General features: G+C 36.7%; 1 protein-coding gene across 2 annotated transcripts in view; it reads left to right on the top strand.

The window, feature by feature from the left end:
• Positions 1–13,360, top strand: part of LEPR (leptin receptor) — a 93,159-nt gene that overhangs the window by 57,473 nt on the left and 22,326 nt on the right. For both annotated transcript variants that reach the window (XM_035018346.1, XM_035018345.1), the window contains 8 exons: positions 1,111–1,259; positions 2,290–2,449; positions 2,571–2,653; positions 4,027–4,243; positions 5,932–6,114; positions 7,548–7,643; positions 9,333–9,438; positions 10,527–10,602. In XM_035018346.1, coding sequence (XP_034874237.1) covers positions 1,111–1,259; positions 2,290–2,449; positions 2,571–2,653; positions 4,027–4,243; positions 5,932–6,114; positions 7,548–7,643; positions 9,333–9,438; positions 10,527–10,602 — 1,070 coding nt within the window. The remainder of the gene's footprint in view (positions 1–1,110; positions 1,260–2,289; positions 2,450–2,570; positions 2,654–4,026; positions 4,244–5,931; positions 6,115–7,547; positions 7,644–9,332; positions 9,439–10,526; positions 10,603–13,360) is intronic.

The raw sequence follows: 13,360 nt of genomic DNA, 5'->3' as shown, positions 1-13,360 counted from the left end.
TCCTTAGTACTAGGAAACAATGTGGAGATTCAACTTTAGGATCCAAATGCAGCACCACCTGTTACTAGCTTTGTAAACATGGGCTAGACATGTAAGTGCTCTGTGACTATTTTATCACCCATAAAATGTGGAAAGCTCTGCTTAACTCCCCAGGGTGTGTGCTGTGGGGATCATGCAGACTCTTATACTTTAAAGCATCCTTTCTGTAAACTAGATATTCATGGAATGGATCCATATGACATCCATATGATTCAGTCAAGTACAATCTTAGTGTCTCTCAAACATACATACTTCTTTTTCTGAGGAGGAATGATTTTTTCAGGAGATGAACTGCGTGTCATCTTACTGGTTGGTATAGAGTGTCTTCTTCATATATGAAGAATTGAGTAAGTATGAGATACTGTAGTAATGAAAAAGTTCAGGGGTTTTGGTCATCAACAGTCTAAGGTATTGTTGATGAAGTCCGGAGCTTCAAAGTTCACACTAGTATGCTGGGGCTTTGGGACATTTAGTTCCCAAATATGTTGAGTTTGCATATTGTCTTTTACTTTTTTTTTTTTTTTAAGCCTTTGCCATTCTGGTCATCTTTGCCTCTACTTCTGCCCTTCAAAATCCTGTTTTCCTCAGATGATAGAGAACTGGGGCTTTATTCTGTAAGACTATCTCTGACCTTGACTTAGAAATAATAAGAGTAGTACAGTTTGAAACTCACACATGTGGAAATGAATACAGTGCATGTCATATTTTTCTTTTTATTAAAGCTCTACGTAGAACAGAGTATGCTATCGATACTTATATGTTCAGTACGGAATCTTTTGCATGCGGAACTAATGGCCCAGTTTCTAGTCAGATCTTACTATTACTTGCAGATGACATGGTCATTGTATTGATTTTTTTCCCAATCAACCTATTTGCAAAATAGAGATAATCCCTTTCTTACGTGTCACCTGAAATTGTAGGTGATCAAGTGAGATAATGAATGAGGAACTTTGAGAAGGAGAGATTGCTTTATAAATATTGAGTATAAAAGTTATAACATCATAATAATGTTTTTAAAATATTATCACTGTTTAAGTTGCTGTTATAGTATCCTGTTTTTAAAATTTCTAGTGAAACCACTGCCTCCATCCAGTGTGAAAGCAGAAATTACTGTAAAAATTGGATTATTGAAAATATTTTGGGAAAAGCCAATCTTTCCAGAGAATAATCTTAAGTTCCAGATTCGCTATGGCTTAAATGGAAAAGAAGTACAGTGGAAGGTACCTTTTACCGAGAAATGTCTTCAGCTTGCCTCACTAAATGTTATTTCATACAACTGTTTTAATAACTGTATAGATTAGGATTTATTTTATTGGCATAAAAGTACCTCTTCCTGTATTCTGTAGCTATTTTTGTTAAGTAGATTGCTATAGGTCTAACCCTTTCAAGAAATGACATTTCCTGCAAGTCATCATTTCCCAAAATGAGTGTGACAGAACATTGATCGCATAAAATATTCCTTGAAAAAAGATTGCATGGCTGAATCAACTTAGGAAACCCTGCATCGCTGTGTGTTCCTGTTACATACTAAATCACACTGTTACATACTAAAGGTTCGGAGAAGTCTTGCATTAAAGAAACATCTGTGACTTTATTTGTGACTTTTGTTTCATCCTATGTTTCTCAAACTCATTTTACCGAGGAACCCTTTTTCCTTTAACATCTAATAATATTCTTTAGTGCGTATATATTCATTGGGACATATTTTGGAAGAAGCTGCTTTTATCAAACAACCAAAATCACACCCAGAGTATATGATGACTGGCCGTGTCAGTTTTCAGATGGCAGCCTGCAAAGACCCAGAAACGTCAGGAACCCTAAATGTTATGTCATTAGATCATAAGGATTTTAGCTGAAAGGAATGTGACAGTTTACCAGCTTATTGAGGAGACTGAGTAACAGAGATATCACTATGTAATCATGAGGTTAAAATTGTTGAGAGTTTTTGTGGATAGGGAATTAGTGGACAGAGATCAGTAACAGAGTGAAGAGTGACTGGGGGACGAGGTTGCAAGAAGGCCAGTCCAAATCTTGTCCTAAGGAGGAAACAACAAGATGACTGAGACAATCCTTAACTTGAAGGAGCTCATGATCCAAGTCCAATACAAGTATTTCTCAAGCCAGAAAACACAAAGTCAGTTCTCTCTTAATTTTGGAATGGTAGTAAGGTTTTAAATAGAATGCCGTTCGGGCTCGCCACCTACGTAGGTGTTAGTAATGATTAGTCTAACGCTTGACCTTATTTTACAGATGTATGAGGTATATGATGCAAAATCAAAGTCGGCCAGTGTCCTGGTGCCAGACCTGTGTGCAGTCTATGCTGTTCAGGTGCGCTGCCGGAGGCTGGATGGCCTGGGGTATTGGAGTAATTGGAGTAGTCCCGCCTACACAGTTGTCATGGATATAAAAGGTCTGTAGAGATTTTGTAAATGTGCCTTAAAAATGCAAGCATATGGGCGTGTTTCAAATGTGACTCAAACATATTCCTCCTGAGAACACGTGTACCACTTGGGCTCCTTGTCATTCTGCAGTTCCTACCAGAGGACCTGAATTTTGGAGAATAATTAAGGAAGACACCACTAAAAAGGAGAGAAATGTTACTTTACTTTGGAAGGTACTCCTGCTTTTATGTTACTCTTAAATTTTATTTTTATGCTCACGAAAGATTGACTTGGTTGTTTCCATTCTGAGATGGGATTGCAAAGAGCTCTGTGGAGGGGGCCCTGGAACGGAGTGTGGGAATTCATTCTGTCCTCAGCTCAACTGAGCGTTAGAGCTCAGGCAGCATTATTTTGGCGGAGTCACTTAGACTCTTCAGCCGCAGCTTCCTGATCTGTATAAATGCAGGGCTGGACTAGATGATGCCTGCTCAGATCTTACTCCCCCCCTGCCCACATTGTTCCACACCCTGCAGGGACACATGTATATGCGTTTGTATTTATTTTTGTCTGTTATGTCTGACTCAGAGGAATCTCGATGACAAACAAATATATTGAGAAGCACTGTTCCAGTCTATCGTAGAGAATCATTTTCTATGGGTTTATAAGGGCTTGGCTTATCTTATTTGAAGATTATTTATTTATTTATTTATTTCAGAGAGAGGGAGAGAGAGAGCGTGCACATGCGTGCACGAGCAGGGGGGAGGGGGAGGGGCAGGAGGAGAGGCAGGCTCCCTGCTGAGCAGAGAGCCTGATGAGGGGCTCGATCCCAGGACCCTGGCATCATGACCTGAGCCAAAGGCAGACGCTTAACCGACTGAGCCACCCAGGCACCCCTGGTTTATCTTATTTGAAACAGGTGGTGGTAATGGGGCAGGTGGGGTATATTGTTAATACTCTATAAAATGAAAGAGCAGAGACATATATTTTATATTATATTGGAATCATCAGTGATCTGGTATGATTTTTTTTTAAACTATGGGGCAGAAATTCTGGGGTGCCGAATACACGGTTCTGGTAGCCTCTGCTACTTGAATTAGCAACAGATCAGAAGAGCAGCAAACAAATGATAAATCTTACTGGGATTAACATAAATGATGATTAACATCTCTTCAGCTTTCTTGTTGTTGCTTTACAGAACTAGAGGGTTATTCCTTGTTTGCTTTTTCGATAAGGAAACTCTTGACCCCCTGCTGGTCTCTCTTTTCTCTAAAATTAGTGTGAAACTTCTTGGTAGAAAAGTGTCCTAATTGTATCCGTATTTAATTATCTTTAAGTGATTTATTCTCTGAGTCTTAAGGAGAAAAACCCCAAAGGAAGAAAATAAATTTCCTATGCTCCATACCCACCCAGATGCCTTCACTGCATCTGTGGTCAGAGACGAGCTCTATCCCCCCTCACCTCCCCATATCTCAGCCTTGAACTAGACAGGGCTTGCCCTGGTCTGACCCTGCCTCCCGGTGGGGAACGTATAAAAAGAGTTCATGGCCTTGGTTGGTATAAAAAGCACTGGAGCCCTTAAACTAATCAATTTTTATGTTTACTACAGCCTCTGATGAAAAATGACTCATTGTGCAGTGTGAGAAAATATGTGGTAAAACATCATACTTCCCGCAATGGAACATGGTCAGAAGATGTGGGAAATCACACTAAATTCACTTTCCTGTGGACAGAACAAGCACATTCTGTTACAATTCTGGCTGTCAATTCAATTGGTGCTTCTTTTGTGAATTTTAATTTAACCTTCTCATGGCCTATGAGCAAAGGTAAGAAAGGGTGCAGGGTAGTAAACCTGTGCCCCTTTTAGCATTTAATTTTTACATACTCCTCCCATTCTAAATGATCTTCCAAGAAGCCTGCAATTCTCTGAATCTGAAGGACTCTCTTCTCTTATCTCTTCTTTTCTGAAAAATAGCAAAAGAGATTGCACCCTGATTTTGTAATATGGTCCTTGGGTTTTCATGTAATAGAACCATGTTGATACAGTATTATGATAAATGAGAATATTCTAGTAAATCTAATACTTAAACCTTTTGCATCAGTGGAAGTTGTACGTAAATCAGTCTCTCTCCTGGTCTGTGTGTGTGTGTGTGTGTGTGTATATATATATGTAAAAATAAGTACATGTATATGTGTATGTTATATTTATTACATATATATAATAGTATTACATACTATATGGATGCAAATAATTGCTCAGATTTGAAAATTAACCTGTACTTCATCTCATATGAGTGATGAGCCTTCTTTCATTAATTTTGATATATTTGATTAATTAGAGAATTGAGAACTTCTTTTAATGGGAGCTCCTGATCTGGATTACATATTCAAAGTATAACTTTTTAATGGAAAATTCAAATCTACTCTGCCTCTACTAATCTCTTCCATGAAGTCTTTGCTTGTTGCTTTAATTAGATATGTCCTAAATCAGGGTGCTTTCTACCTTTCTTAAGGTATTTTATATCTTGCCTTAAATTATGATTACTTTTGTATGTATGGCGTAAGCTTCTTGTAAGTTCCATAGCATCTGCACAATGTTTTACACTAAAAATATTTTCAACCAGTATGTTCTAGAGATTTTTATTGAATGCTGTGCTGTGTTAGGTGGTGGGAATTCCAATGTGAGAAAAACTCTAATGGTCTCAGCATTCAGAAACCATTCAAAAACCAGCATTCAGACCATGAGCATGGTCTCAGCATTCAGAAGACTCCAATAGATGCACGGACATTGATCAAATAATCATATAAGTTAATGCCTATTTACAAACTGAGATCAGTGTTCCCAGGAAAGGAATGTAATTTTATGAAAGAAAAGAAAATAGAACCTGACTTGGCATTGAGGGTTAGAGAAGCTTTCTTAAGAAGCCATATAGGTGGGGAGAGAGCATGGGCTCCTGAGAGAGGGATAGTCTGACGGAAAGTCCTCATGGCACAGGAGAGGACCCGACGGAAGACGACTGGGGTGGCTCTGGTGCACAAAATCCTGAAAGGCTGGGAGTTCGGCTGAGGCTTGGCTCTGGGCCTCACAGACATGGTAGACAGTTCATCCTCACGTGTGGAAATCCAGTGGAGGCTTTTAAATGGGACTTTGTGCAAAGGGTGTTAAATAATCAGATTTGTCCTTTGAAAGCCCAACTCCATCAGCAGGAGAGGAGTTTGGAGGGAAGTAGAGAGGATGATGAATAGGCTTGTGCAGTACTCCGGTGGAGAGCAACTTTTTTGACTCTATCCCAAAACCCCATTTTGGTTTCTCCTCAATGGCATATGTTCCCACATCTTTCTGCATATATGACTCTGTGGTACAAAAATAATTGTATTATATTTATCTATATAAATGTCAGCCTTCTCTTCCTTCTCCCTTCCTCCAGTAGGTTATATGTGCCTCAAATGTATTAGGAGATTTTTTAAAAATTAATTTTGAATTTAAAAACAAATTTCCTTTTTTTCCCCTCAGTAAATACCGTGCAGTCACTCAGTGCTTATCCTTTAAACAACAGTTGTGTGCTTCTCTCCTGGACTCTATCACCCAGTGACTACTATCTGATGTATTTTGTTACTGAGTGGAAAATTCTTAATGAAGACAGTGAAATTAAATGGCTTAGGATCCCTCCATCTGTTAAGAAGTATTATATCCATGGTAAGTTTGCTGTGCTTTAATAAGTTTCTCTTATGGATTAGCATTAGAGTGATTATTAATTTAAATAAGATAGCCAGTTAATGAAAACTTCAAAAATGTAGATGATACTACCATCTTACCACATATAATTCTATCACTTTGTCATAAACATTCAATTCTGTTTCATTCAATCCTTTCTAAATATTTTACACAGTCATAATCATATCATCACTTTTCTTCTGATTTGTTCCTTTGATATATCACAAACACATTTCTATTTTCTCCCCAGCCCTTTTAACCATGATTTTTAATGATCATATAGCATTTTACTCCATAGTCTACTTAAACCATTTATTTATTTGAGAACATTTTTGTTGCTGCCAGCAGCTCTACTTTTTTTTTTCTCTAGACTGTTTTTTAATGGCTTTTGCTATCTACCACCAAATTGTTTCCCCAAATCTATGTACCAACTTATAATGCTACTAGCAGTGAGTGGGAATGCCAGGCTGAAGGTCTACAAATGTAGGACTAAGTGATGTAAGCGTAACTCCCCAAAGTAGACCAGTTGCCCCAGGAGGTGATTAAAGTACAAAGTAATCCCACACAATGTAGTATCCGCAAGTCTGAGTAAGGTTTTAGTAGGGAAGCTAACGATTGCCATGACCCTATTATGCAATATTACTCCAGAGACTTGCACTTCTATTTCATTCCAAAGGCCCTAGAATTTAGCATCAGGGCAAGTAGAAATGATTGATAGAGAACTAAGTTCAATTCATTACCACTATTGTCCAGATGATTATTCTCTGTGCTTTTCTTTAAGCCATGGAAATATATAATCTAGGCTTCAACAAGATTCATCCCTTGTGGAATATCTATATGTTATTAACATTTGTAAAAATGATATGTCACTGATAGATTCATTTTGAACCTTGCTATACAGATGGTTGTCCCCCTGACAGGGGGATCCCCGGATAAGCCAAGAGGGCCCCTGGTCCCCACCCCCATTTCTTTGCATTTCATAAGACTTTAGTCTCACAGCTGCCTTGAATGGGGAAAATAAGCAAGCTAAATGCCCGTGAAAGGGGACTATTGCTGGCTTTGGGGATATGGGAGAGGAGGTAGGGTATATTGTCCTGGAAAGGGAAAGGGAAAGTGAAAGTTCATACACTGTGAGCTTGAACAAACTGGTTATCATTGGAACATACCCTTGAAAATTGCAATCTCATGTCTCTGGGTAATATTTTCAAAAATTATTTGAAAATTATTGTCGTTACTAGAAGAATTTGGAATGCTTAGGTGGTTTTTGAAACTCCCTTAATCATCAGTTTCGATCCATAAATAACAACTTATTTCTATGTTCAGAAAAATAGGAGAGTCACCTAAATTTTTTATATAGGTTTCACTTGTTAATATTAATTCAGTAAGAATGACCTTTTATATATTTTTCTCTTCAGATCATTTTATCCCCATTGAGAAGTATCAATTCAGTCTTTACCCAGTATTTATGGAAGGAGTGGGGAAACCAAAGATAATTAATAGTTTCACCCAAGGTAAGACTTTTCCTTACATAGATGTGTCAGGGAGGCTATATGGTCCCTTGGTGTGGTAGTAAGGAGAATAATCAAGCATGGTATTCTGGTATTGGAAATTAACATTTTCATTCTCAAATTGGATAAAAAGTTAATGGAAATGAAATAAAGGAAAATATGCAGCAATACAATAAAATACATCATCAGAAAGACTAAATAGAAAAATACTAATTTTCTGTACAATTCATATAAATGCATCTACCTCCAAATAATATGTTTTGGAGGTACATACTTACGAGCCTTAAATTTTTTTAAAGATTTTTATTTTATTTATTTGACAGAGAGAGAGGGAGACAGAACACAAGTAGGGGGAGCAGCAGGCAGAGGGAGAGGGAGAAGCAGGCTCCCCGCTGAGCAGGGAGCCCAATGTGGGGCTCGATCCCAGGACCCCGGGATCATGACCTGAGCCAAAGGCAGACCCTTAACCGACTGAGCCACCCAGGCGCCCAAGCCTTTAAATTTTAATTAGTCTTTTAAAGGAAACATTTTTCCTCTAAAAATAAAACTGGAGAAGTAGTTACAGAAATAAATTCATTATGCCTCTTAAATTTCTAATTCATCTTACTGTATGTACTTGAAGTATCAACATTTTGATTTTGCTATTACGGCTCAAATTGTCTTCAAGTCCAAGCAACCTAATAATGAAGTTTCAAGAGAGAAATATTTTGCCTGGTTTTAGAATTAAAATAATTATAAAAATTCATTCATTTATTATTTGACACATACAGGCTGGACACAAGAACTGGGGATTGAACAGTGAAGACCAGTCTCTGTCCTTATGGAGCTTAATCCCTATGCTCTAATGGTAGTGAGAGTAAACAAATCATGTATAATATAATGGCAGATAGAAATAAGTGCCATGCTTGTTGTGATGAGCACTGGGTATTGTATGTAAGTGATGAATCACTAAATTCTAGTCCTTAAACCAATATTACACTACAGGTTAACTAACTAGAATTTAAATAAAAACTTAAAAAAATTACTTGCACTCAAAAAAACTCCCCAAATCAATAAAAAATAACATAAGAGTGGCAATTGGTAATAATTAATAAAAGGACTAATTTAATAATAAGAAAAAATAAGTGCCATGTAACAAAATAAATGTAAGGTAAAAGGATAGAGTTAAAATGTGGTGCTTTAGTTAGGATGGTCAGAATTGGTCTTTTTAGTTCAAGCCATGCAAGTACAAAAGAGAAGAGCATTTTAGACAAAGGGGTAGCAAGTGCAAAGGTTCTGAAGAATGAGCGTGCTTGGTGGCTCAAGAAAAGCAAGGTCAATGTGTGTGGAGTGAACAAGGTAGAGATCGGCAGATGTTGAAGGTTGGCTATCCAGAAGTGATACTGAGGCAGAGAGTCATTGGAGCAACTTTAATTGGCACTTTCTCATATAACCTGAAGTGATCACATGGAATTGGCAAAAAATAATTTTGAAAAAATGTTTTGCCAACTTACAGTAAGCATAATTCTGCACAAAATAACATTTCATTAATGTGATCATAGCTATACTTTTATCTTCTTTTTTATTTTTATATCTTTAAAGGTAATACAGATTTATGATGAAATCAGAAAAAAGTCTGCTGTAATTTTTGATACAGAAAGATATTATTTCCTCAAGCTTCTGAATCATGTGAATTGTATTTTTTTTTTTCAGATGACATTGAAAAACACCAGAATGATGCAGGGCTCTATGTAATTGTGCCAATAATTATTTCCTCTTCAATCTTACTGCTTGGAACATTGTTAATATCACACCAAAGGTATTGCACTTGGTGTTACAAATCTTTATGGCCAAAGCTCTTGAGCGTATTTAAACCTTGATTTAAAACCCAAATCAGAAACATTAAAGTCTCCTAAATATGTTTATGTATATTCAGTATACAATTAAGATGGCCTAAAAAGAAAAGGCCTGTTTTCAGGAAACCACATTCTGTTTTGCTAGTACAACACAAACATCATGGATGAAATTCATGTTTTATATGTAAATACATTCAGGAAATAACAAGCTTATAACAGGAAATCCTAGGCAGTGTGTTCTCAGAGATAGCAAAAATGGCTTTTAGAGATGTACAATTTGGGTTGAGGACTTTTTAGTGGTGAAGATTTACCTGGAGTGGTTAGTTCATTTATGATTAGTAAGCACTCCAGTTTTTAAAAATCAGCACTGTGTGGCTCCCCAGTCTGTCTGGTTTGGCAAATGGCCTTGAATTTCTTGTGGTTCTAGGGTGCCATATCACCGTGTGCTGAGAGGCCCAGACCTATGAAATTATTTCACACATGTCAAATCTCTACAGAAACTTTTGTCTTATAGCAAAAACGAGGGATGGGAGATTTTAGACTCTGAATATATCTTTCAGTCAAGTGAGCTGATGGGGCCATATCAAGTGGAATTGTTTCTGAAACTCAACTGATGGCCACCTTTTTTTCTTTGTGAAAGAGAGAAAGAGAGGGAGGAAGGGGCAGAGGGAGAGGGAGAGAATCTTAACTCAATTTCAGGACCCTGAGATCGTGAGCTGAGCTGAAATCAGGAGTTGGATGCTTAACAAACTAAGCCACCCAGGTGCTCTGGTGGCCACTTTTAATATATTGTTTCTCCAAGAAAAATCCACTCAAAGTGTTTAGCATAGTGCCTGGCACAGAGCATTCAATAAGTGTTGGTTATTTTATTATTATAATGAATATTAACTTTAGTCTAAATAAAACATTGGTGGAAATCTTCGTGGAATAGCATGTGAAAATGAATCAGATTCTACTGAGAAATAGCTGATCTGGTAGATTAATTTCTAGTTTGTGTATTCATTAGCTGTGAACATTTTCAATATGAATGTTTTTTGTTTCTCCTTTGTAGAATGAAAAAGCTGTTTTGGGAGGATGTTCCAAACCCCAAGAACTGTTCCTGGGCACAAGGACTTAATTTTCAGAAGGTCCCTTTTTCAATTTTTTTAACCCAAAATATGTAAGATTGCACTTTAGATGCTGTATGCCTTATATAGCATATAAACATTTTTAAGGTTTAAAATATTTTAAGGATAAGGTTTAAATCTTATTCAATTCATTTAAATATGAATTCTGTTTAATCTATTACATATTTTCAAGAATAGCAGGATGCAGGGATTTGAAATCAGGATGAAACAAAATTCTATAGGTAGTTCATCATATAAAAATTAAATATATATGTATATATTTATATTAAAATTAAATATATATGTATATATTTATATTAAAATTAAATATATGTATGTATTTATATATCTTCTGTGTCACAGTATATAATAAAATAAATATTAGAATAGGGCGCTTGGGTGGCTCAGTCGTTAAGCGTCTGCCTTCGGCTCAGGTCATGATCCCAGGGTCCTGGGATCAAGTCTCACATTGGGCTCCCTACTTGGCAGGAGGCCCGCTTCTCCCTCTCCCACTCCCCCTGCTTGTGTTCTTGCTCTCACTATCTCTCTGTCAAATAAATAAATAAAATCTTTTAAAAAAAATTAAAAAAATTAAAAAAAAAATAAATATTAGAATATTAAGGGTTAAATCTGTTGGAGAACAGATATTTGGATATACTTTTTTGGTGTAAATTGATTTCTTTAGGTAAAGGCTGGAATCAATATTTTTAATCCCTGTAATTATTTCCATAATTATTTAAATCAATTAAAACCTATATAAATAATCCCGTCCTCAAACTCTGCAACCCAAAAAACGCAATTGTTCTAATAAACTTACATTTAAGCACATAGTTTTTTTCAAGCTAAAGTACTTTATAAATTGATCAGCTATAATAAAATAATTTGTACATACATCTTATAATAGAATTTCTCAGAAAACTCTAGAGATTACCTAATGTTTTATTAATTCTTATAATTTCCCCTGAAGCAAGGTTGGGTTTCCACCCATAAAATTGAGAAGTTAGAATTCAGTTTTCATGTCAAAATATCTACACAATGTTTTAAACAGTAATCATATGGAGGTTATTAAGCAGTCTCAATGCTTGCATCTTTATCATTAGTCACTGTTAAAAGTCTTCAGTGGTTTCCTTTTAGCTGTAAGATAAAGTACAGTCCCTTTAAGCTCGTACTCAATGACTTCTCTCTACAATCTGTTACCAACCTATGTATCCTCTTTCTTCTGTCCCTGGGCCTTGATCATGCCTTCACTGTTCCCTTTACCTCTACAGACCCCACCACATCAGTGAAGACCTCACTGTAGGCCCTTTTCCCCAAACCTTCCTTTAACAAAAGTAGTTCAGAAGAATTTCTACCCCTCTAAGTTCCCAGAGCATTTTACTTTTATTTATTGTGAAGAGTGCTCTGAGTTCCTGAGGTATGTTTTACCCCTCACAAATATTTGTTGAACTCCTGCTACATGGCAAGTATTCAAGTAGGGATTCATTAAAGTAATGCCGGTAATTCTTAATAGTGTCCATTCCTCTATGTGCAAATCACTGAGACACATACTCTTATGTGCATTAAGATTTCTGCTTCAGTCCTCAGTATCTCAGCTTCCTTTCCTGTGAAATGAGGTTTACTGGCACTTACCTCATAAGGTTTGTTTTGGGGATTAAAGAAGATGGTACTTGTAGCATAGTAAAGTCTCAACTAACTATTAATTATCATTATTTTACGTATTTAGGTGTCTTAAATTATTATTCTTTCAATGACACTGTGAGATAAGTATCATTATTTTTATTTTAAAGAAGGAAAAAACCAGGCTTATAGGGGTTAGGTTATCTTGTTTTAGAACCAGGCTTGGCTTGCCAGTTTGTCTGACTGTGGAGAATATTCCATTAGTCGTTCTTCTCCATAACAGTGGCTTTCAGTTTTTTTTTTTATTTGACCATGACCCACAGTAAGAAATACATTTTTTTTAAAGATTTTATTTATTTTTATTTGAGAGAGAGAGAATGAGAGAGAGCGAGTACGTGAGAGGGGGGAGGGTCAGAGGGAGAAGCAGACTCCCCGCCAAGCAGGGAGCCCGATGCGGGACTCAGTCCCGGGACTCCAGGATCATGACCTGAGCCAAAGGCAGTCGCTTAACCGACTGAGCCACACAGGCGCCCATAAGAAATACATTTTACCTTGCGGCCTAGTACATGCAGAGATGTAGATACGCAAAACTGAAAGGATTTCAGTATATATGGCACTCTCTATTTTCAAAATTCTATTTTCCTTTAAAAAATACTGGTTGCGACCCACTACATTGATTTCACTTACTACTGGCCTGTGGTTTGCAGTGAGAAAAACACTGCTCTCTAGTTTTTCAATGAACGAATAAGCAAATATATATGTAGATACAAGAGTGCAAACGATTAAATTGTAACCTTTCAGCAGAAATGACACGGTCTTATCTTCAGACCAGGCAGCCCAAGACGATCATTCTCTTTATAGAAACTTCACTTTGTTTTGAGCCCAACCGGCCCCACACCACACACCTCTCAACTATGCCCTTAGGTGCTATAAGCCGTGGAGTCTCCTTTCATTAAACAGAGCTCATGATTTTTTTCAATTAGTAAAATATTTATTCTTCCCATCTCTCTTCCATTATGAATTCACACAGTAACATTTATTGTAGCTACAGTGATATTTCAGCCATATATATTTATTTGCCTTTCATTCATTCATTCTTTCATTCATTCATTTACTCATTAAATAAGCACGTAGTATTTACATGTAAGTCCAGGATGTTGCT

Source organism: Mirounga leonina, unplaced genomic scaffold, assembly GCF_011800145.1.
Source record: "Mirounga leonina isolate KUSES-001 unplaced genomic scaffold, KU_Mleo_1.0 Mir_173, whole genome shotgun sequence".
NCBI lineage: Eukaryota > Metazoa > Chordata > Mammalia > Carnivora > Phocidae > Mirounga > Mirounga leonina.
The sequence above is the reverse complement of the archived record's forward strand: the minus strand, read 5'-3'. Positions and strand labels throughout refer to the sequence as shown.